General features: G+C 44.4%; 1 protein-coding gene and 1 pseudogene across 6 annotated transcripts in view; both read right to left on the reverse strand.

Annotated features, from left to right (window-relative positions):
- Window positions 1–25,374, reverse strand: part of MSI2 (musashi RNA binding protein 2) — a 934,763-nt gene that overhangs the window by 58,375 nt on the left and 851,014 nt on the right. For 5 of the 6 annotated variants that reach the window (XM_075336584.1, XM_075336585.1, XM_075336583.1 and 2 more), the window contains one exon: window positions 19,096–19,272. In XM_075336584.1, coding sequence (XP_075192699.1) covers window positions 19,096–19,272 — 177 coding nt within the window. Of the gene's footprint in view, window positions 1–19,095; window positions 19,273–25,374 lie in introns of those variants that run through there. The other variant, XM_075336586.1, reaches the window with a different exon arrangement.
- Window positions 12,657–12,716, reverse strand: LOC142292803 (U6 spliceosomal RNA; annotated as a pseudogene).

Raw genomic sequence — 25,374 nt, forward strand, 5'->3', positions numbered from 1 at the left:
CGGCTCTTTCAACAGATAGTGACTCTGTAGGGAACACCGCAGATAGACCTGTTTGCCACCAGACCAAACAGGCAGGTGGACCAGTTCTGTTCCCTTAACCCGGCAGACAAGCCCTTCACCGTGGATGCGCTTCAGGTTCCATGGACTTTCAAACTAGCCTATGCCTTTCCCCCGATTGTCATGCTACCAACAGTTATACAGAAGATCAGGGAAGATCAAGCGAGGGTCCTTCTCATCGCCTCTTCTGGCCCAAGAGGCCATGGTTCTCTCTCCTGAGGACAATGTTGGTCACGGATCCATGGGTTTTGCCGCAGATTCCAGACCTTTTAGTGCAGGGACCAGTATTCCACGCACAAGAGAAGGGGTTCAATTTAACAGCATGGAACTTGAGAGGTCATTGCTGATGCACAAGGGGTTCTCCTTTGACCTGGTCTCTACGTTACTGAAGAGCCGGAAACCGGTTATCACAAAAATTTAAGGGAGAGTGTGGCAAAAGTTCCTTACATTTGCAAATAATTGGGAACAGAGGCTCCTATTCCATCCATTTTAGAATTTCTGCAGAAGGGGTTTGACCTAGGGCTAGCTGTAAACACTATAAACGTTTATGTTTCTGCCTTAGGGGCCCTATATAATTGTAACCTGGCAGCCAATCATTGGGTTAAACGGTTTATTAAAGCTTGTGATAGGAATAAACCAATAGTTATGCTTAAAGTTCCACCATGGGATCTTAATTTAGTTTTAGATTCCCTCACAGGTCATCCTTTGAGCCCATTTCTGAGATCTCCCTAAAGTTACTAACATTAAAGATGATTTTACTAGTTGCCTTGAGGTCAGCTCGTAGAGTTAGTGACTTACAAGCCTTATAAGTAGTTCATCCTTAAGGCCCCGTCACACTAAGCAACATCGCTAGCAACATCGCTGCTAACGAACAACTTTTGTGACGTTGCTAGCGATGTTGCTGTGTGTGACATCCAGCAACAACCTGGCCCCTGCTGTGAGGTCGTTGGTTGTTGCTGAATGTCCTGGGCCATTTTTTAGTTGTTGCTGTCCCGCTGTGAAGCACAGATCGCTGTGTGTGACAGCGAGACAGCAACAACTAAATGTGCAGGCAGCAGGAGCCGGCTTCTGCGGAGGCTGGTAACCAATGTAAACATCGGGTAACCAAGAAGCCCTGTCCTTGGTTACCCGATATTTACCTTTGATACCAGCCTCCGCCGCTCTCACTGCCTGTGCTGCCGGCTCCTGCTGTGTGCACATGTAGCTGCAGGACACATCGGGTTAATTAACCCGATGTGTGCTGTAGCTAGGAGAGCAGGGAGCCAGCGCTAAGCATTGTGCGCTGCTCCCTGCTCTGTGCACATTTAGCTGCAGCACACATCGGGAAATTAACCCCATGTGTGCTGTAACTAGGAGAGCAAGGAGGCAGCGCTAAGCAGTGTGCGCTGCTCCCTGCTCTGTGCACATTTAGCTGCAGCACACATCGTGTAATTAACCTGATGTGTGCTGTAACTATGAGAGCAGGGAGCCAGCGCTCAGTGTGCGCTGCTCCCTGCTCTCTGCACGTGTAGCTCCGTGCGGTGGTAACCAAGGTAAATATCGGGTTGGTTACCCGATATTTACCTTAGTTACCAAGCGCAGCATCTTCCACGCGGCGCTGGGGGCTGGTCACTGGTTGCTGGTGAGCTCACCAGCAACTTGTGTAGCCACGCTCCAGCGATCCCTGCCAGGTCAGGTTGCTGGTGGGATCGCTGGAGCGTTGCAGTGTGACATCTCACCAGCAACCTCCTAGCAACTTACCAGCGATTCCTATCGTTGTTGGGATCGCTGGTAAGTTGCTTAGTGTGACTGGACCTTTACACTCAGATACTAGATAATAAGGTCATATTAAGACCTGATCCAGCTTATCTCCCAAAGGTCGCCTCTCGTTTCCATAGGACGCAGGAAATAGTTTTGCCGTCTTTTTGCAGCCATCCCACGAATCCGGGGAAACACACATTTCACACGTTAGATTTTAGGAGGGCCCTACTGCAAAAAATTTCATTGACACAGTGTGAGGAAAACCCAATCCTTATTCATAGGCTTTCAGGGTAGTAGGAAAGGTCTTGGGGTATCAAAGGACACTATCTCTAGGTGGATTAGGGAGGCCATTGCTTTAGCCTACTCATCTGGTGGTGCAGCCATCCCTGATGGCATACGGGCCCATTCCACCATAGCGGTGTCGACCTCCTGGGCTAAGAAGGCACAGGTATCTATTGACCAAATTTGTAGGGCCACTACCTGCTCCTTACAATCTACTTTTTTCCCGACACTAACGGTTGGACCTAGCCTCTTTGGCTGACCTTTCGTTTGGTAGAAGGCTGCTTGAGGCGGTGGTCCCTCCCTAAGAAGTTATTCTCTGAAAATCTCTCACGTGGTGCTGTCATGAGTGAGGGGAAAACACCAAGGTTACTTACCGGTAGCTGGTTTTTCCGGAACCCATAACAACACCATATAATTCCTCCCTTTCTCACCCTTCGTGTGCACTATTCTGGGTGTGCATGTGTGTGTTATAGTTGGTGACGGAGTTAAGTTCTAACTATTGTTGGAGGTCGTCTCATTCTAAGTAAACCAACCGATGAAGGAGAGAGGTACCACCCTTTTATTCAGAATGGTTTCCTGTCCTCGATGGGTGGATCCCTCCCTCACATGGTGCTGTCATGGGTTCTGGAAAAAACGGCTACCAGTAAGTAACCTTGGTGTTTCTTGGGCACTTCACTGGGGGACACAGTATATTGTGGGATATACCAAAGCAATCCTTGGGGTGGGAAACATAACGATTACAAAAGGATGAATAGCAATCTCTCAAGTTGCTATGTTAACAACTGCTGAATATAGTATATTTCTGCAGAGACTTACATTCGCGAAAATAAAGGTACAAGCTCTGTAAAACTTTGAAAACGTATGGAGATGGCCTTACACAACAAGGCATCTGTTCTACCTGTCTGTAAGGCAGATGGAGTGAGCCATTACATTAAATGTGGTCGCACTAGCTTTAGTGCGATATGCTTCCATAAGGGCAGTTTGAATCCAGTGAACAACAAACCTCTGTGAGGGCCTTCTAGGATGACAAATAAGGCATCTACTCATCTGAACAAGGCAGTGACTGACCAGTAGCATCTTACAGCAATGACCATATCCAGTTTGTGCAATGACCAATCAAAGGGATGAGAGGCCAAAAGGCAAAAGGAAGGACAATTTCCTCAGTATGGTAAAAGGCAGAGACCATCTTACAGAGAAAAGAGTGTACAAGCGCAAGACCTAGAGAAGGACAAGCAACAGAAAGCAAGTGGAGAGAGCTACCAGTTTGGAGAATCTCCTGATAGAAGTGATTGCTATCATAAATGCAACCTCACTGGAAAAAAGCAGGAGAGAGGTCTCTGATTGCCTAGACAGGAAGGAACTGGAAGACCTCGACTAACCAGAGTAAGGTTTCAAAAATCCAGGAATGTGCAATAAAGCAGCAAGCTGTGCACCACTCTCTGGAAAAAAAACCTCTTGACTTGAGGTTTGAAAGCCAGTTTCCTCTGAAAAAGAATAGTCAATGCAGAGACCTGGAGGGAACTAAGAATAAAGCCTAAACTGCAAGAAGAAAAGAAGGAAAAAAAAAGACACAAGACTCCTCATTTGATTCACACCAATGAAAAAAGGCCTTCTAAATGCTTTCATATACTGTACATGATTAGCAGCCAGAAGAAAAAATACGGGACACAAAAAGGCACTCATGAGGTAGTTATTTTTAGGTATAACAGACTTGTAAAGGCTCACATAGTGCAGTTGTGCATTAATAGGCACAACACTATTTAAGGTATGGAGTGCTGCCAGAAATCTTTTTATCCAGAAAGCTAGACGACTGGAATTCTACAACGGATTGTAGGAATAAAGGAGGATCTTTCAAATGAAGAAACAAATGGCTTCAATTTGGGTTGTAGCTGCCCAGTTATTTGCAAGAGAACCTGGATTCTAATTACCTTCGTATTATGCTGGTGGGATCTTATAAAACAGTAAAGTCTTTAATGTCGTTTAGTTCAGTGTGCCCTTGGATGTCTTATGCAACTTTGTTTGACCATCATTTACATTTTTTATATGAAATCATAGTATACACAAAATAAGAATCTTTTCAATATATCTCATCAGAGAATTTCTCCTCCAGCAGATCAATATCAGTTATTCTCAAAATTCTCAATTCTTGGTAAAAATTTGTATTCAGTGAAGACAGATTTTTACATTGCTCAGATAGTAAATGGCAGTTGCTACTGATAAGATTGTATGTAGACAGTAGGTCGAGGGGTTCTGCCTCAAGCTCCTCCCTGTGCCTCCTTCATCTCCTCTCCTCTACATAAAATCTTATCAGTAACAACTGCAATAACCTCTCTCAGTAAAGTAAAAATCTGTCTTCACTGAAAACAGATTTTATCCATGAACTGAAATTTTGAAAATTAATAATCAGTCCTAGAAGAGAAAAAAAGCAGATTTCTCTGATAAAGTACAGTATATTACAAAGTTTATTGATGTGTACTTTTGATTTCTAAAATAAAAATGTAAAAAATTGTCACTAAGTTCTGAGGGTCTATGGTTCTTGTACGGTAATGGAAGGCTTCATGCCTTGATCATAGTATGAACAACCTGATTAAAAAGATTAAAGATCTCATAAGTGAAGTCTCTGCGGTAATGCCGTTAAATTGAGTGACTGTGAATTCAAGTGGAAGATGGAAACCTGAGAAAGTAGGTCTGGACGGACCTGGAGGCCCAATGAGAGAAGGTCAGCAACTTCCTTATACCAGGATCTTTTGACATAGTCTGAAGCAACAATGATGATGGGAACCCCTTCTACCTTGATCAGCTTTGGTAGCAGGTGCAGAATTGAGACCAGGAAGTCTCTAGTTTAATAGTCCACACTGGTTATGTCAACCACTGAAGTCGCCAGAATTCCCTATTGTGCCCAACCTGGAATTCAAAAAACTCAGCCAGCTTTGAGGTCCACTCTGATGGTTGATGTATGCCATTGTCTGTGGCATCGCTGAACTGGATTCGGTTGAACAGACTAGACAACTAATGCTGCCAGTGAAGAAAACAAAATGTGATTGGTACTAGAGTCTCGTGCACACAATTACTGTAGCTTGGACGGTACTGTTGATAAACCACCCCCTCCTGATGAGATTGGCATCCATCTTCATAATCTGTCAATGAATGGGAAGAAAGGAATGGCCCTACCAAATTAGGAGAGAGGTCAAAGGCTAATAGACTGATAGACATAAAGGAGTAAAAGGACCAGGTAATCCATGGAGAGGACAGACTTTCACAATGAGAAGATAAAGCGACTTGGGAGGGCTTAGAGTGGAACTGAGCAAAATGGATCATTTCAAGGGCAGCCACCATTTTTCCCAAAATGGTCATGCAGAAGCGGAGGGGATGAGATAATGCCATCTCAGGAAACGTATGCCAGTCTGGACAACAGTCGCCTTTCTTTTCTGGGAGAATAAAATCAATTGTTGCCCAGGTCTCAACAAATAACATTGTCAGAAACCGAAACTCAGACGGGATCAGAGAGGATTTTGGCCTGTTAATGATTCACCTGAAGCAACATAAGGTATCCTAGAAGACTTGATCACTTTCCAGGTTCTCTGAATAGGAAACAGCCTTGATATAAGTGTTATCAAAGTAGGTAATTAAATACAATGCCCCTGGTACAAAAAAGGGCCATTACTGTGGCCAAGACTTTCATGAACACCCTGGATGCCATGGCTAAGGTGAACACAACAAAGCTGAGAAAATTCTGCTGGGTTTGTGGAGATTGGTGTCCTGGATGTCCACTGAGGGCAGAAATTCCCCTTGCATCCCCTGGGTTCTATAAAAACTATGACAAAGGGAGAAAACAAAATCCTGAAACAACCTAAATGAGCTCTATTGTTAACAATCTTAGAACCAGAATAGGCCATGGGCTAGACTGAGTCATTCTTCTGGAGTATCACAGAAAGGTTTGAGCAAAACACCCTGAATTGCACCCAACAGAGGGAGCAGTGCAGAGAAGCCTTACCGGAAATTAATAGATGAGATGGTCTGGGGAAAAAAAAAAGATGATAAGGAGAGAGTCCGAGGAGGACAAGATCTGAAGAAGCAGTTTTGTTGGAGGTGAACGCAATCTTGTAACCAGAGGAAATGATCTTACTGACCCAGGTGACATTGACTACAGAGAGCCATGCATCCCAACAAAAAAGATGAAGCCCACCCACCCGAAGAGAGTCCCCAGGTGGGGGCAGCCTGTCATGCCAAGGAAAACTTGTTGCCTCCCTCTAAACCTAGATGACTTGTCCAAAACACCTCATGGCTGCCAGGGTGGGGCCAGTGTGAGAGATTTTTGTACCACGGTTCTTTCTTGATGGTTGGGGCCACCCCTCCTTGGCGAAGTAATAAAACTGATGGGTCCTGTGCTTGCTGTAGGAGTTCTTGGACTTGTACTGTGGGAGGAAAAGGCTCTTGCTGCTGGTGGCATGCAAAATAATTGTATCCACACTGAAGTGGAAGACCCGGAAGACATTTTTTGGATATAGTGCCCACATTCAACAACTTAAGCCACAGAATTTCACAGATGGCTCTGATATGGCTCAAGGATTATGCATAGCGGCTGTTGGCTTTTAGGGAACTACAGCAGAGATACTTTCCTGTGTGAGTGATCTGGTATGCAAGGTATCTAGTACCATACAACCTCCGCTCAATCACTTCCAGACCCCATTTAAAATAAAAATAATACTCATTTTATATCGGTTCCATTCTAGGGATATCAAGAGACTCAAATCCCAGGTTGTCAAGTGACATTATGTCACTTGACCAATGCATCCAATCAGAAGCCACTGATTGGCTGCAGCCTCTACTATTCTATCCAAGCAGACTTCCATTACAGTTACATCAGTGAAGAGCTGTGGAAAAAAGCGCAATAGGGTCTTACCCCAATATGTGCGGGGAGGGGACAGGGAGCAAAGATACTCACCAGATATAGTTGTCAAAGTCATGGATGTATTAGATCACGGCAGCAGCAACCCAGGTGGCAGATAACAGAGAACAAAAGAGTAGAAAGGGGTTTTCATATGCCACGCCAATGATCACTGGTTCAAGTAGTCCGATTAATGAATCTTTATTTTGCACAGGTCTACGTGTTTCTGGAGGCTCAGCTCCCTTCCTCAGGACCATCAGGCACAGGAAAACATCAAATCTTTGAGATTTGATGTTTTCTTGTGCCTGACGGTCCTGAGCCTCCAGAAACGCGTAGACCTGTGCAAAAAGGACATTTTTGTGTACTCACCATAAAATGTCTTTCTTGGAGCCTTTCATTGGGGGACACAGACATTGGGTTATATGGTGTCTCCAGGGGAGCGTGACACTAGGTTTGAAAAAAGTGTTAGCTCCTCCTCCCACAGAATATAACCCCAGCTAGGCGGGAACTAGCTCAGTTTGTTGTAAAAGCAGTAGGAGAAGGACAACCAAAACCACAAGGGCGGGAGCTGTGTCCCCCAATGAAAGGCTCCAAGAAAGACATTTTACGGTGAGTACACAAAAATGTCCTTTCCTTTCTCGCCTTTTCATTGGGGGACACAGACATTGGGACGTCCCAAAGCAGTCCCTGGGTGGGAACTGAACTATTAACAGTGTAGAACATCAGCCTAAGAGCTGACTAACAACTGCAACTGCAGGGAACACATAACAAACACTATCAAAAAAACGAACAGTGGCCACTTATAAATGGGCCACTGCCGCCTGAAGGACTTGTCTTCCAAGAGCAGCATCTGCGGAAGCATGCGTATGCACTCTGTAGAATTTTGTAAACGTGTGCACACTGGACCAGGTACGGCCTTGCAAAGTTGGGCCGTTGAAGCCTGACGGCGGATAGCCCAGGAGGCACCCACTGCTCGTGTAGAGTGGGCCTGCACAGATTGAGGGGGAACGACACCTCGTGCTTTGTAAGTTTCACAGATGGCAGTCCTGATCCATCGAGAAATCGTGGATTTGGAAGCCCGGTCGCCCTTTTTGTGTCCTTCTGAGAGGACAAAAAGGGCATCGGACTTGCGCAACGGCGCTGTTCTGGAGATGTAGATCCGCAGAGCCCTGACAAGATCGAGAGTGTGAAGGGCTTTTTCAAAGGAGTGGATCGGGGCCGGGCAGAATGACGGCAACACAATGTCCTCGTTCAGGTGGAAAGAGGATATGACCTTCGGAAGGAAGGCGGGGGAAGGCCGAAGGACCACCTTATCATGATGGAATATCAGGTAAGGCGAGCGACAGGACAGAGCTGCCAGTTCGGACACTCACCTGATAGAGGTAATAGCGACTAAAAAGGCAACTTTCCAAGACAGCCGTTGAAGAGAGATTTCTCTCAAGGGTTCGAAAGGAGGAAGCTGAAGAGCTCCGAGAACCAAATTCAGATCCCAGGGATCTAAGGGGTGACGATAAGGGGGGACCAAATGCGCCACCCCTTAAAGAAAGGTACGGACCTAAGGGCGAGAAGCCAGCTGCTTCTGGAAAAAAAATTACAGGGCAGAAACTTGTCCTTTAAGGGTATTGAGAGCAAGACCCGAGTCCATACTGTCTTGAAAAAAGGCAAGAACATTAGGGATTGAAAAGGTAAGGAGCGACCAATTATGACGGTCACACTAGGACAGATAGGTCTTCCAGGTCCTGTGATAAATGCTGGCGGAGGAAGGCTTGCGAGCATTAAGCATGGTATGTACTACCCTGGAAGAAAGACGCGACTTGGCTAGAATCAAGGATTCAAGCGCCACGCCGTCAAATGCAGCTGTGCTGTATTCTGGTGGAATATTGGACCTTGCTACAGAAGATCCGGGCGGTCGGGAAGACGCCAGGGAGTGTCGCCGAGAAGGTGGAGGAGCTCTGGAAACCAGGCTCTTCTGGGCCAGTCCGGGGCCACGAGGATCACCGGGATTCCCTCCGCTTTGATTTTCTTGATTACTCTCGGAATGAGAGGAAACGGAGGGAAGATGTAGGGCAGGCGAAACTGCGACCACAGGAGGACTAGAGCGTCAGAGCCGAGCGCTAGCGGGTCTCTCGACCGGGATATGAAGGGATGCACTTTGGCGTTTAGCTGAGACGCCATGAGGTCCACATCTGGGAGCCCCCAACGAAGAGTGATCTGATGGAACACCTCGTCGTGAAGGGACCATTCCCCTGCCGCTAGACCTTGCCTGCTGAGAAAGTCTGCTGCCCAGTTGTCTATCCCCGGAATATGGACAGCTGAAATAATGGGAATCTGCATCTCTGCCCAAAGAAGAATCCTGGAGACTTCTTTCATCGCTGCCCTGCTGCGAGTTCCTCCCTGACGGTTGACGTAAACCACAGCCGTGGCATTGTCTGACTGGATCCGAACCGGGAGGCCCAGAAGCAAGGGTTGAAAGGTCTGAAGGGCCAGAAATATGGCCCTGATCTCCAGAACGTTGATATGAAGGGATCGCTCGGGGTGAGACCAGCGTCCGTGAGCAGTGTGGTGGAGAAACACCGCCCCCCAGCCTAACAGGCTGGCATCTGTCGTGACTACGTGCCAGTGGACAGGGCGAAAGGACTTCTCCTGAGATAGGGATGATACCTGAGATCACCAGACGAGGGAGCTGAGGGCAGTCCGAGATAAGCGGACGGACCGGTCTAGAGAGGCTGGATTCTTGTCCCAAGAGGACAGAAGATCCAATTGCAGAGGGCGCAAATGGAATTGGGCAAACGACACGGCTTCCATGACTGCTACCATCTTGCCTAACACACTCATCCCACTCCGGAGGGATGTGTAACGGCAGGAGCGGAGGGATTGGGCGGCCCGGATCAGGGAAGACCTCTTGTCTTCTGGAATAAAAACCCCGGGCCTGAACCGTGTCTATCAGCATACCTAAAAAGGTGATGCGCTGATGAGGAATGAGGGATGACTTGTTGAAGTTGAGAAGCCACCCTTGAGAGCGTGTCTGGGCAAATTTGCACGCTTTCTGAGCAAACTTGAAGAGAGCTCCCTTTGATAAGTAGGTCGTCCAAATAGGAAATGACCAGGACACCTCTGTAAAATGGACATGACCTTTGTGAAGACCCGAGGCGCAGTAGCCAGTCCAAAGGGAAGAGCCCTGAATTGGAAATGACGGTGTCCTACGGCAAAACGAAGGAACCGTTGATGCGATACACATATGGGAATGTGTAAATAAGCATCTTGAATGTCTACGGAAGCTAGGAATTCTTCCGGTTCCATAGCAGCTAGTACGGCTCGCAATGATTCCATTCGGAAGCTCCGAATCCGTACGGACCTGTTTAGCCTTTTGAGGTCCAGGATAGGACGGACAGAGCCATCTTTTTTGGGGACGACAAAGAGGTTTGAATACAAACCTTTGCCGCGCTGTTCCAGGGGCACTGGAATGATAACGTTTGCTTTTTGCACAGAGGCTATGGCCTGACATAAAGCCTGGCTTTGCGTTGTGGACTTTGGATGTCGAGAACGGAGAAACCTGTTGGCCGGTAGGGAATGGAAATCGATCTTGTAACCTGAGGTGACGATTTCTCGAACCCAAGCATCGTGAGTATGGTCTAGTCAGATATCCCGAAAAAGCAGAAGCCGCCCTCCAACAGGAGTCGGCTCTGAGGGGTACCCGGCATCATGCTGAAGGGGCCTTCACGGGGCGAGGTCCCTTGGGTTTAGATTGCCTGGAGTGCGAATGCCAGGAAGAGTCCCTTGAGGGACCGGATCCCCGATCTGAGCGTTGCGACAACCCCTGTGATGGTTTTGGGGCCGGGCCGAAAGGACTGCCTGCGCCAAGAAGACTTTTTAAAATTTTTGGATACAGGCCGCTTTTGTGGTAGAATGGTACTTTTACCACCCGTCGTCTCAGATATAAGCTTGTCCAGGGATTCTCCAAACAGACGAAGACCCTGGAAGGGGAGTGTGGACAGAGACTTCTTGGAGGCACTGTCCGCGTTCCATATCTTTAGCCACAGGACTCTGCGGGCAAAAACAGCGTTGGCTGCCGTTAGGGCTGACAAACTAGCTGCATCTAGGGAACCGTGAAGAAATTAGAGGCTAGAGAGAACAAATCAAGGTTCTCAAGAGCCTCTGAAGGAATATTGCAAGAGCGAAGCAACTTGCGCAAGTTTCTACTCCACACACTCATAGCTCTCGCCACCCATGTCAAGGCAAACAGGGGGCGCAGAGAGGAGCCCGAAGCCTGGAAAATAGATTTGACCGCAGCATCAACTGCGCGGTCGGACGAGTCCTTGAGAGATGCGGTGTGAGACAGACATAACCGTGTGTTTAGCCAGCCTGGATACTGGCGGATCCACAACGGGGGGTACTGACCAGAGCTTAACCAGTTCCGATGGAAAGGGATAAGCGAATGAAGAGGATGATTTTTTTTATTAAACCTCCTATCAGGGTGATCCCACCATTTAGATATGATTTGATGAAAAATCGGATCCTGGGCAAAGGACTTAGGAGGCTTCTTGGCCCGCTTGATTGCCGACTGAGAAGTCGGGTCCGAAGGCTGATCAGAAATCGACAGAGTAATTGACAGCCGAAATTAATGTGTCTTCCATATGTCTAGACTCAGAAGGGACATCTGAACCAGAGTCAGAGTCTTGGGAATCGTGACTACTAAAGGTCACGGAGCCTGAGTCAGACTGATCATCGTCCGAGTCGGACAAGACGTAACGGTCGTAATGGCGCATTTTGGAGACAGCCTTTTTACGTACTGGGAATGAGACACCAGACGAAGGCGGGCTCCCCTGGGGGAGTTGAGCCGGGGGGAGGCTGTGAGAGCCTGTGGAAGGCTGGGATATCTGAGCGGCCAGGTCATCTAACCTCTTAGACCAGGGTTCCCCAACTACAGTCCTCGAGGGCCGCCAACAGTGCATGTTTTCAGGATTTCCTTAGCATTGCATGGGTGTTGGAATCATCAACTGTGCAGGTGATTAAATTATCACATGTGCAATACTAAGGAAATCCTGAAAACATGCACTGTTGGCGGCCCTTGAGGACTGGAATTGGGGACCCATGTCTTAGACATTAGAAGAGCCCAGGCAGGAATAACGTCATCAGACTGGGGTACTGCCTGGATAGTGGCCGCAGCCAAATCCACAGACTGCACAACCTCATGGTCCGGCAGCGGAGGCTGTTGTGACACGGTAGTAGGGGCATCGCAGCCCCTGCATAGTGGATAGCTTCGGCCATTAGAAAACGAGCGTCCACAGGTGGTACAAGCATAGTAGAGGTCCGTAGAGGACGCCTGGGAAGCTTTATCACCCTTGCGGTTACGCATGTCAGCAACAGTTCCACAATAAGTACAGTGAGCCTCTAGCAGTATTATAAAGGGACTGCTGTGGGTGAGGAGCTGCTAGCAGTATTATAAATGACTGCTATGCAGAGCCGGTATATACCGAGTAAAGTAGCAGAGCCTGTCAAACAGTCGGTATATACCTACAGGCACAGTTAGTATATACTGCTAAAAGCTGATATACACTGCCAGCCAGCAGACACACACCGCTAGAAAGACAGCGATATACCACTTAACAGAGCGGTATATAGTGCTGCAGAATCGCAGAGCCAAGGAGGCGATCTCACCCGTGTCTGCTCCCCACATGTAATGGCGTCCAGTTATATGGAACGCTTCACGATTTTACGTGTCATCCTTGCGCAGGGGTCATGCTAATCAGGGGAGAGACGGCCCACTTGACGGAGTGGCTTCTAGAGCAGTGGAGGGGGCGTTGCTAGAATGCAGGCCAAAGCCGGGAGCTAAATTAATGATGCTTCCCTGGGATCACGGCCTGCATCGCCCCACCTGCGCCTTTTCAGGCGGCGGTTTGGATGCAGGGGACTGACTCGCCGTCTCCCTACCTGCTCCTGGCTCCGGCTGAAGACGCGGCGGTCCTGGGATGCGGGGATCTCGGGGACGCATCTTCGGCTCAAGGCTGAAGCAGGTCCTCGGCTCTGCTAGCCCTCTGGAGCTACCTTGGTGTGAGGTGCCTCCAGGGAGCCTGGAGGGGTACGCAGACCCGACCACTTGGGCGCGAGGGAAGACTGATGGCTTGTGCACGCCAGGTTTCCTCTGCCCGTACGCGGGGGGAACGGGGGTGGCAAGGCACCCTGGTCTTGCCCCTATCAAAAATAGAATAAATAAGAAAAGAAAAACAAAATAAAAAGTAAAAATAAGCTGGCCTGAGGCACCTCTGGTGGAGCTCAGTCCAGACATGTCAGCCTCCCTGCTGACACTAGGAAAAAAACTGAGCTAGTTCCTGCCTAGCTGGGGTTATATGCTGTGGGAGGAGGAGCTAACACTTTTTTCAAACCTGGAGTCACGCTTCCCTGGAGACACCATATAACCCAATGTCTGTGTCCCCCAATGAAAAGGCGAGAAAGGAATAAAGATTCATTAATCGGACTACTTGAACCAGTGATCATTGGCGCGGCATATGAAAACCCTTTTCTCCTCTTTTGTTCTCTGTTATCCATTACAGTTACAGAAGATCAGTGGTCACATGACAACATTGTCACGTGAACTAACAGGAATAGAGATTCTGGCATCACTGGAATGATGCTGCAGCAGAAATAAAGATCCATTATTATTATTTTAAATTATGCCCAAAAGTAATTATGCAGGGGTTGTCCAGAAGTAGTGACCCATTAGAGAGGAATTTTCACCATTTTTTACATACTAAACTGGTCACATTATGTTGAAGAGGCTAAGGTGCCGAATAAAACATGTTTTATTTTTATTTATTTATTTTTTATTTTATTTTATTTTACTAGCAAAAAAAAATAAAAAATATGAGAAATTAAAAGAAAAAAACAACAGCTATGTTTTATTCAGATCTTTAAGCCATTTTATCTTGATATAGACAGTCTAATGTAAAAAAAAAAATAGTGAATATTCCTCTTTAAATCTTCTTGCAAGTAAAATACAGCAAAGTCGATTATGGTGACAACAAACACCTTACATGGATATGCTGAATATGCTCTGACATATAAATATATGTTTGTGGAATAGGAAGGTATTTATAAGGAAACAAACTTATGTGTGCATGGTCAACTCCACAAGGCTCCATTTTTTAACAGATTTTCTAATGGTGAGCCTCCACTCCATTATCAGTTGCACTATGTTTCACAGAGTTCAGTGAAGAAATTCAAATTAACCATAAAGGGTTTTTTTTTAGCAATGTTTGCTGATATTATGTAAAATAATTGCAGTAAAGTATGACCTATTGGAAGTATCACTTGATTTTTTTAAGGGCGTATTATTTGTTTACTGTATATTGCTTGAACCCTACACGGCAGGATTTTGGCACTAAGTTGTATTGGTGTATTGTGTGAGCAAATGTATATATGTAGTGAAGCCTGTCTAAGGGGTACTTCACACACAGCGAGATCGCTACTGAGATCGCTGCTGAGTCACGTTTTTTGTGACCTCATTAGCGTTCTCGCTGTGTGTGACACTGAGCAGCGATCTGGCCCCTGCTGTGAGATCGCTGCTCGTTACACACAGTGCTGGTTCATGTTTTTATTGTTGCTCTCCCGCTGATAAGCACACATCGCTGTGTGTGACAGCGAGAGAGCAACAATCCTGAATGTGAAGGGAGCAGGAGCCGGCGTCTGACAACCTGCGGTAAGCTGTAACCAAGGTAAACATCGGGTAACCAAGGTGGTTACCTGATATTTACCTTCGTTACCAGCCTCCGCAGCTCTCACTCTGCCAGTGCCGGCTCCTGCTCCATGCACACGCTAAGTTAAGCGGTGTGAGCTGGTAACTAAGGTAAACATCGGGTAACCATACCCGATGTTTACCTTAGTTACCAGTGTCCGCAGCTTCCAGACGCCGGCTCCGTGCAAGCGTAGCGTCGCTGCTGGCTGGGGGCTGGTCACTGGTTGCTGGTGAGATCTGCCTGTTTGACAGCTCACCAGCGACCATGTAGCGATGCAGCAGCGATCCTGACCAGGTCAGATCGCTGGTCGGATCTCTGCTGCATCGCTAAAGTGTGAAGGTACCCTTATAGACCATCTTTCTGAGAAGACCATTCTTTTATAAAGAACAGAGTTCTTGTGTCAGATATTCAACTCCACCATAAGATATGCCCGCTACCCATCTACTTTGAGAACATTCACTGAGAAAAACATTTTTCAATGCTACTTTGGGTGGTGAAAAAAATCTACCAAGATGCCAAGTATATGTACCAGTTATTTGTTTACCAATAATTTCTACAACATTTAATCAGTTGTGGCGTGGTGCCATATCAATAGCGCTTCTATGTACTTCTATTAGGCTGGGTTCACACATAGCGACAACGACGTCGCTGTTACGTCACCATTTTCTGTGACGTAACAGCGACCTTGTTTGTTGCTGTTATGATCGCTGCTTAGCTGTCAAACACAGCGACGCAGCAGCGATAATAACGTCGCTACATGTGCAGAGAGCAGGGAGCCGCCCACACTGCTTAGCGCTGGCTCCCTGCTCTCCTAGCTACAATACACATCGGGTTAATTACCCGATGTGTACTGCAGCTACATGTGCAGAGAGCAGGGAGCCGCGCACACTGCTTAGCGCTGGCTCCCTGCACTCCTAGCTACAGTACACATCGGGTTAATTAACCCGATGTGTACTGCAGCTACATGTGCAGAGAGCAGGAGCCGGCACTGGCAGCGTGAGAGCGGCGGAGGCTGGTAACGAAGGTAAATATCGGGTAACCACCTTGGTTACCCGATGTGCACCCTGGTTACAGCTTACCGCAGCTGCCAGATGCCGGCTCCTGCTCCCTGCTCGCTTCATTTCGTCGCTCTCTCGCTGTCACACACAGCGATCTGTGCGTCACAGCGGGAGAGCAACAATAAAAAAACGAACCAGGGCTGTGTGTAACGAGCAGCGATCTCACAGCAGGGACCAGATCGCTGCTCAGTGTCACACACAGTGAGATCGCTAATGAGGTCACTGCTGCGTCACAAAAACCGTGACTCAGCAGCGATCTCGCTGTGTGTGAAGCACCCCTTAGTCTTACAAACTGTACATAGACAGTAAACGCTACATATTTTGTTGTACATTATCTTAGACCATACTACAAATTAGCGGTTAAAGATTTCTTGGATTGCTCAGCCTCATATCTTCAGATACAGGAGCTGGGCAAAGTGTTAAGGTACCTTCACACTTTAGCGATGCAGCAGCGATCCGACCAGCGATCTGACCTGGTCAGGATCGCTGCTGCATCGCTACATGGTCGCTGGTGAGCTGTCAAACAGGCAGATCTCACCAGCGACCAGTGAACAGCCCCCAGCCAGCAGCGACGTGCAAGCGACGCTGCGCTTGCACGGAGCCGCCGTCTGGAAGCTGCGGAGACTGGTAACTAAGGTAAACATCGGGTATGGTTACCCGATGTTTACATTAGTTACCAGTGTGAGCAGGGAGCCGCGCACACTGAGCGCTGGCTCCTTGCTCTCCTAGCTGCATTACACATCGGGTTAATTAACCCGATGTGTAATGCAGCTACATGTGCAGAGAGCAGGGAGCCGCGCACACTGAGCGCTGGCTCCTTGCTCTCCTAGCTGCATTACACATCGGGTTAATTAACCCGATGTGTAATGTAGCTACATGTGCAGAGAGCAGGGAGCCGCGTACACTGAGCGCTGGCTCCTTGCTCTCCTAGCTGCTGTACACATCGGGTTAATTAACCCGATGTGTACAGCAGCTACATGTGCAGAGAGCCGGAGCCGGCAGCACAGGCAGCGTGAGAGCTGCGGAGGCTGGTAACTAAGGTAAATATCGGGTAACCACCTTGGTTACCCGATGTTTATCTTGGATACAGCTTACCTCAGCTGTCAGACGCCGGCTCCTGCTCCCTGCTCGCTTCATTTGTCGCTCTCTTGCTGTCACACACAGCGATCTGTGTGTCACAGCAGGAGAGCGGCTTTGAAGAAAACGAACCAGGGCTGTGTGTAACGAGCAGCGATCTCGCAGCAGGGGCCAGATCGCTGCTCATTGTCACACACAGCGAGATCGCTAATGAGGTCACTGCTGCGTCACAAAAAGCGTGACTCAGCAGCGATCTCGGCAGCGAGCTCGCTGTGTGTGAAGCACCCCTTAGGGATAGCTTATCTGCCTTCTTGGCTTATAAATTACTGCAGTAAGTGAGCTAGGAGCATCCTTGAAAATGTATTCAGCGCTAGACATAAAAGGTCGACATTATGAGATAAACTCTTGCTTGATAAAATTCGGCAAAGTTGCAACCATGAGTCATTACAGCATTTTCTTGGTGTTTTTTGTTACATTCTCTATTAAATAGAGAATAACAATGCTGTGTAATAGAATCAAGGGTGCAACCAGGAAACTAAGAAGATGAAATCGATAATAGTCAAATACAACTGAATTGAGAGACTTCTTATACAGTATACAGACATAGTAAGGGTCAGCATAGCTAGTATTAAATATGGAAACATACAAGGCATTGGGTTTATAAATAAAATACTGTAGCAACAAAATGAATAGAAAAAAATTAAAGGGCTTTTCCACTACTAATATGACCTCCTTTCTTTTATCCTAACACTTCTTCACTAACACTTCTTCACTAACCCTTTCACAATAAACTTGTGCTATCTACCCTGCTCCTGTAAGCTGATCTCAGTGTGGAACCTACTGTATTTCCTATGTTGATGTTTTAGCTTTCATCTTTCTGGTCTGGAAACCAGAATCGGACACACTGATCAGGGCACGTCACTGGTGGGGACAGGGCTGCCTCTCTGTGAGTAACACTAGTGTGGGCACTCATGACTGGCCAGAGCACACTTCACTCTCCTCTCAGCCTGCTTTACAGTGCAGTGCTTTGATGTGACAAGCGCTGTGAACTGCAGATCGTGCAATGATATATAATATCTAATCAGCACATCCCAGTGCTTGTCACATGAAACCACCGCACTGTAAAATAAGCTGAGAGGAAAGCAAAGTGTGATCTGGGCATGCGTCCCCACTCTGCTGTCACTCACAGAGAGGCAGACAAACCCCCACCAGTGATGTGCCCTGCCCTGCTCAATTTGTCTGATTCCGGTCTCCAGACCAGAAAGCTCAAAGCCTACACATCAACATAGGAATATAGAAGCACCAGAGATATAAGCTTACAGGGGTAGGGTAGGTAGCAAAAGTACATTAGGAAAGTGTTGGTGAGGAATAGTTAGAACAAATAAAAGATCACATTAGTAGTGAACAACACCTTATAAAATATCCCCAACCCTAAATTTGTACACGAAGACTTGATAATAGTTTTATTAACATTTTACCCAAATGGGCGCTCAAACACTGACTATGCCACATCACTGCTACTTGCAGTCATGTCAACTAAGTAATGTGTGTATTTGGCCTAGATACTAACATGCATATTCGCACAATGCCATTATTTATCAGAATACTATATAACGTATACATGGAACGATGATATGTCAGGAACTCTCGCTAAAAGGCAAGTATTTGTAAAATTGCCCACAATACATGAGTTATTTATGTATGTGGCTATTCACTTACAGGCCTTAGTATACTATGGCTGTCAGTAGTTGCTATAGTTACAATTTTCAGCCATCAAAAAGATTATAACATAATTGGAAATGGTGATGGTATGATGATATCTGGCTTGGTGGAAGTAAGTCCTGAGGTAGGATAAAATATACTAACTTGCTATTTGATAATAAAATAAAGATGATGCACATTGAGTATTACAAAGTTACCTATTATACATATGTAAATTCATTCTAGCATATGGGCCTTAAAAAAGATTGGAGTTCTGCACTTTACACAAAATGAATGAATGAACACACATGAAATTACATCTAGAATGTGATGATCTCAAGTCAAATTTACAGTAATCTGCCGATGCACAAATATGGAGATAAGCTGCATTACGTATTCATGCACAATTCTCACAATGCACCACATGAAAGCAAGGACTGCATCAAAATTACATTAAAAGCAACAGACACTTGGCATGCAACAGATGACTTTGGACAATTCAATACCCAGTCTAACGTAGTGCACCCATCACCCCAAAAGAAAGAAAGGTTGTACAAACCTGGGCTCTTAAACTGATCCGGGCTGGGAAGGTGATGAAGAGGGGAGTTACTTGCTGAAGCAGCATGCTCGCTGCGAAGCATCTGAGCCGCTCGAGGCCCCATGGAACCGTAATCCGCAAACGATAGTGTGGCCCGTTGGTCACCGGGCGAGGTATAGAAACCATAATCTGGGATTCCTAAAGACATATTGACTTTGTCATTGTAAGATTTTGATTGACTCAGTGAATAAGTGCATAACAAGTAAAAATGGTAAAATACCAAACAAATAGGTTGCCAGCCCTTGTCATCTATTTTATAAATTCTTATAATTAAAAAAAAACAGCATAGAAAACAGTCATCTTACATACAGTATGTGGTTAGTGCTAGACATACATATAATGAACACCAATATCAAGTTTACAGACATATAGTATGATATAGATTAGCCCAAGTACAGATGAGCAGATCTTTGTAGCTATCAGCCACATGTGCCGCTTCTAATTTCAATATTGCTAAAGTGACAACATACAATATTATTTAAATACGTGAATGAAAAAAATAGAAGCAATAGAATCAGGCCTAATCTTAATAAATTAAATTAGCTAATAAATAGAAGGCACAGTTTTCCTCCAATACCATACCACTTGTAATCATAGTCTGAGGATTCTCAATATCTCTGTTCGATTAATTCAAAAAGAAAAAAAAAAGTAAAAAAAATCTCCTAGGAATTACCTATATTTCTACATTGATTACTAATAAAACTCAGTTTGATTATTGACCTTAGAATTATAGATTATCACAATTCACTAGATTAATAACACACAAACAGTTGTACAATTTGTGCCTTTGTTGAGGGCACTGAGTAAATTAGGCAAGTTCTCGGTTTTCATATTTGGACCACAATGCAGAGAATGGTTGCATTGCAGGCCTAACTAACGGACCCGTTGAAGTTCGTATTCTGCGGGATCAGCTGGACTTTAGATAAAGTTCTGTTCTGGACCCAAACTTGACCAGAACCTTATTGGATGTAAGTGATTGGGCAGTTCGGCTCTCCAACCAAATACAGCCAGTCATAAACTGAACATTCAGGGGAAGGAAGGCAGGGTTTTTTTTTTTTTGTACACACTACATCTGATAACACCAATATTACCCCCAGTGCGAACCATTCAAACACTACAAGTGCCTCACACTGGGCTGAGCACAAAGCATAACCGAGCACAGCAATGCTCATTGAGTGGTTTGATTATGTAAAGCACCTGAACTCCAAACTCTAACACTGATTTCTTTTGTAAAGTCTGTGTTTGGTACGAACACTGAACTTTAAAGTTCGAGTCTGCTCATGTCTACTCCTAACATGAACTTGACACTTTCATATGTGCTTATGAGGCTGTTGATTTGGGTGTGTAAAACCGACCTATTGAGGAGAAAAACTATTTTGAACCCCTGTGATAACTACTTTTTTGAGAACTAAGTTGCCAAACTGTTTCAATTAAGAACATGAGATTCAAATTGTGGGTTTCATAGGAGCGCTGGTCATTAAAGCACTACTTCTACAAATTTTTTTTCATTGCTGAAGTGGTGCTTAAAAAGCAAAGGTCCCTGATCCCAGTCTTAAGCCTAATTGACAGGTCAGTATTTATCATCAGTTTTTCATCAGTATTTGTATGCCAAAACCAGGAGTGTCTCCAAAACACAGAACAGGTGTCAATCTTTCAATTATCGTATTCCTCTGAATTCCAGTCCTGGCTTTGGCAACATACACTGATGAAACACCAATACAACAATAATGAAGTGTGAATGAAGCTTTATACTCACTCTTTTATGCGTGCCGGAGGGTGAGTCATGACACAGAGAGAGCTATGCATATACATGCAAGCTATCGTAGAAATATTGATTCTAACTATAGTTTCAATGAGAAATTAATTATAATTGTGAGACCTCATTATGTAAAGATAAGGAGATTGTAGCTGGTGCTAAAGGGAGATCAACAGGTTAGTGATTTTTGTTAAGGGTTCACATACTTTTCCACCCTACAACATGGACGTTTACTCACTGGGCACAATAAAAGACATTGCGATACATACAATTGTTTGTTGGTTATTACTTTAGTTAAGTTGTATTTGTAAAGAATTGTGACTTGGATAACAATCAGACCACATTTATAACCAATGTACAAATGTATAGGTAATATTTTCCTAGCAACTGTAAGAAAGAAATAGAAATATAGCTAATTTCATGTTGAAAAAAAATGTAGGCAGGGAATGACATAATATTTTAATCGAACATTGACACATCTGTTTCACAAGGCGGTGAAATGTGGTATTTAGATGTGTTTTAGATTAGAGTCTAAAGTTTTTATTCATTTTGATTAGGTTTCACAAGATGAAAATAAACCCCCCAGAAAGGATAACATTCTTGGTAGACAAGATGACCACTACTCAAATTCTCTTACTTTAAGCTCATTACTTGGCATGGTGCTTTTCAGTTGGACAATGAAAGGATTTGTTTTACGATCACATATGTGCGAGTGGAAAGTAAGACAACATAATATGGAATAATATTAAATTAGACATAAAATTATGGAAATTAATGGCCTGTTTGTTTTAAATGATCCCTTCCAATATTAGGAAATGCATTAAGCCACATTTCGAGCTATAAGGCTAAGTTTAACAAATCATTTATTCCACAACCTCATCTCAAGATGTAATGCATCAAGCTGCTAGTGTGAAGTTTGTTCATCAAACTATCTTTATGAATGGAAACCATGATATAGCTTCAGATCCAGCTCCTATCATACCATCTAACTTATAATAGGGTCTAGGATCCATTGTGGTGTCAATCATTTTGATGAAGGGGGGGGAATCTGGCAGAACTGCCAAAGGGGCCTCCAACAGACTTGACAGCATAGCGCTGACAAGCTAAACAACAAAAACTTTTACCAAGGAAATTGCTGATCGACATTAGGAATTGCATGATAACATTTTGGGTGGGCAAGTAGAATAAATAGCCACAACATTGATTCATTCATTTTAGAAAGCTCCATGAATGTCTGTTTTAACAAACTGGCACAAAGGTCTGTTATGTTGAAAATAGAGCAAAAGTGGCGAGCCTCACAAAGCTCTAAAAACAAATATGTATGTAGCATAAGATTAGGCCCTTCACCACACAGCCTGCTTTCACCTTCCTGACCAGGGCAATTTTTTAAATTCTGACCAGTGTCACTTTATGAGGTTATAACTCTGGAACGTTTCAACAGATCCCAGTAAATCTGAGACTCTTTATTCGTGACATATTATACTTCATGTTAGTGGTTAATTTAGGAAGACATTTTTTGTGTTTATTTGTAAAAATTTTGGAAATTTGGCAACAATTTTGAAAATTTAGCAATTTTCAAAATTGAGTTAAGTGACACCAGATAATTAATAAAAAAAAAAAACATTTCCCACATGTCTACTTTACATCAGCACCATTTTATGAAACATAATTTTTTGGGGTTAGAAAGTTAGACGGGTTTAAAGTTTAGCAGCAATTTCTCATTCTTCCAAGAAAATTTACAAAGGCATTTTTATAGACCACATCACATCTGAAGTAACTTTGAGAACCCTATATGACAGAAAATACCCAAAAGTGATGCCATTCTAAAAACTGCACCCCTCAAACTGCTCAAAACTACATTCAAAAAGTTTATTAACCCTTCAGGTGCTTCACAAAGTGGAAGGAAAAAAATAAAATTTTACTTTAGCATTTTTACAAGGTAAACAGGAGAAATCGCACAACAAATTGTATAGTGGAATTTCTCCTGAGTACAGATATACTCCATATGTGGAGAAAAACTATTGTTTGAGCGCACGACAGGACTCGTGGAATGCAAAATTGACAGGAATTGATAGCGGACAGCATGACGCATTTGCAGACCCCGTTTTATGCCTTAACAGTAGAAACTCTCCACAAGTGACCTCTTATTGGAAACTAAACACCTCAGAAAACTTATCTAGATGTTTGGTGAGCAGTGTGAACCCCCAGGTGCCTCACAGAATTTTAGAACGTTAAGCAGTAAAAATAAAAAAAATCAGATTATTAACACTAAAAATGTTGTTATAGCCCCAAATTTTGCATTTTCCCATGGGTAATGAGAGAAAAAGGTCCACACAATTTGTTGTGCCATTTCTCCTGAGTATTCCTGTTTGGTGTCAAGGCAGGGCTCATAAGTGAAGGAGCAGTATTTGACTTTTGGAATGTAAAATTGTAATCAATTGGGGACGACATGTCGCGTCTGCAGAGCCCAATGTAGCTAACTAATGGAACCCCCCCAATAGTGACCCCATTCTGGAGACATCAACCCTCAAGGAATTTATATAGATGCGGTGATAATATTTGGGTTGCACAGCATGGCTTAGAAGGGAAGGAGCGTCATTTTGGCTGAAATAGTTTGTGGACGCTATGTCACCTTTGAAGAGCCCGTGACATGTCAAAAATGCACAAACCCCAACAATTGACCCCATTTTAGAAACTACACCTTTCAATAAATTCATCTAGGGATTAGCGAACTTTTTTAACCCCCAGGCAATTCAGAGAATAGTATCAGATTGGGCTCAATAACTGAAAGTTACCACTTTATTCAACTAAAATGTTGCTTTGGCCCTAATTTTTTAATTTACAAAGCAGTCATGGGAGAGAAAACTAACAAAATGATTTTTTAAGCAATTTCTTCTGACTACGTCAATACCCCACATGGGGTTGAAAACAACTTTTGAGGCACAGTGCAAATATCAGAAGGGAAAGAGCACCATGTTGGAGTGCACATTTTGGTTTGTGGGTGCCATGTCACATTGGCAGAGCCTCTTAGGTGCCAGAAAAGCAGAACGGCCCATAAGTTACATCATTTTTACAACCTACACCTCTTGGAGTACAAATTTTCATACAATAATTTGCAGACTCCATATACAGAGCCCTTAATTGCTAGAAGAGCAGAATCCCCCTCAAGTGACCCCCTTTTGGAAATTATACCCTTGTAGGAATTTTAAATTTGTTGTGATTATTTTGACTCCATGGGTGTTGTCCAGAAACAAGCAGCAATGGATGTTATAAAGTGAAAATGGAAATCTGCCATTGTAGTGCTCAGAACGTTGAAGTGCCCACAGAATATTCCCAGCTTGTGCATCTGGAGATATGCACCAAGTAAATTAAGTGGGTTCTCCTCACTACAACAATGTCAAACATGTGGATGCTAAATCTGGCTTAGGCACTCTGTGGGACTGGAAAAGGACAGGGCATTTAGATTTGGGAGTCCAGATTTTGCTGGATTTCTTTTTGGGGAAGCCATAGCACTCCTGAGCCTTTGTGCTACCAGAAATGTGGAAGTCCCCTATATTTCCATTCACAGATGAAAGACCTGGGTGGAGACTTATTTTTGTGGGTTAAGTTGAATGCTATTGGTGGCAATCTGGGGTACAGAAGATTTTGGATTAGTTCATATTTATCCTGCTGAGCATTTATATTAGAGTTTCTATCTCCAAAATACGGGATTCAGGTGAAACCCCAGACAGATCCATTCATTAATGAGGCAGCAGAGTTTCTCCAGACTCAGTGTGGCCTCTATTCAGCGATGTCGTTTTCAAAAGGTGTATAAAACTGTTGTTGACCATGCTTTTGTGCAGGTCTAAAAAAACAGCGTAAAAGATGAATTTTCCATTGTGAATTTTGTCTGAATCACATTTTCAGAGATTTACACGTAATCCCTGATGTAAGCGATCAGCGTAGAGCACAGAATAAATGTGAGCCACACCTTACTGCGATCTTTGGGAGGCAGAATAAATAAATCAACAGATGATGAATTGGCTTTATTACTATTTTGTATACCCTTCACTTTACGGTATAAGTAATAGGGTGGCTTTATTTCTCAGGTCAGTATGATTATAGATATACCAGATCTATATAGTTTTTTAGGTGTGGCTATTATCACACAAAAATGTTTGGTTTTTTTTCAAAATAAAGGATTTGAGCAGCACCGAATTTTAAAGGCTATAGTTCTTTTTTATTTTTCTGCTCACAGAGTCATGTAAGGGCTTGATATGTGTGGGATGAGTTGAAGGTTTTATTGGTATCATTTTGGGCCAAACAATATTTTTTTGATTGCTTTCTATTCTGTTTTTTGTGAGGCAGAATCAATAAGAAAAAGCAATTCAGGAATTCTTTTTTTTACGCCATTTATTGTGTTGTAAAAGTGATAAGAGCTTTATTATTTGGGTCAGTACAAATACAGCAATACCATATTTATATTGTTTCTTTTATGTTTAGCC

This window comes from Anomaloglossus baeobatrachus, chromosome 2 (genome assembly GCF_048569485.1).
Source record: "Anomaloglossus baeobatrachus isolate aAnoBae1 chromosome 2, aAnoBae1.hap1, whole genome shotgun sequence".
Lineage (NCBI taxonomy): Eukaryota > Metazoa > Chordata > Amphibia > Anura > Aromobatidae > Anomaloglossus > Anomaloglossus baeobatrachus.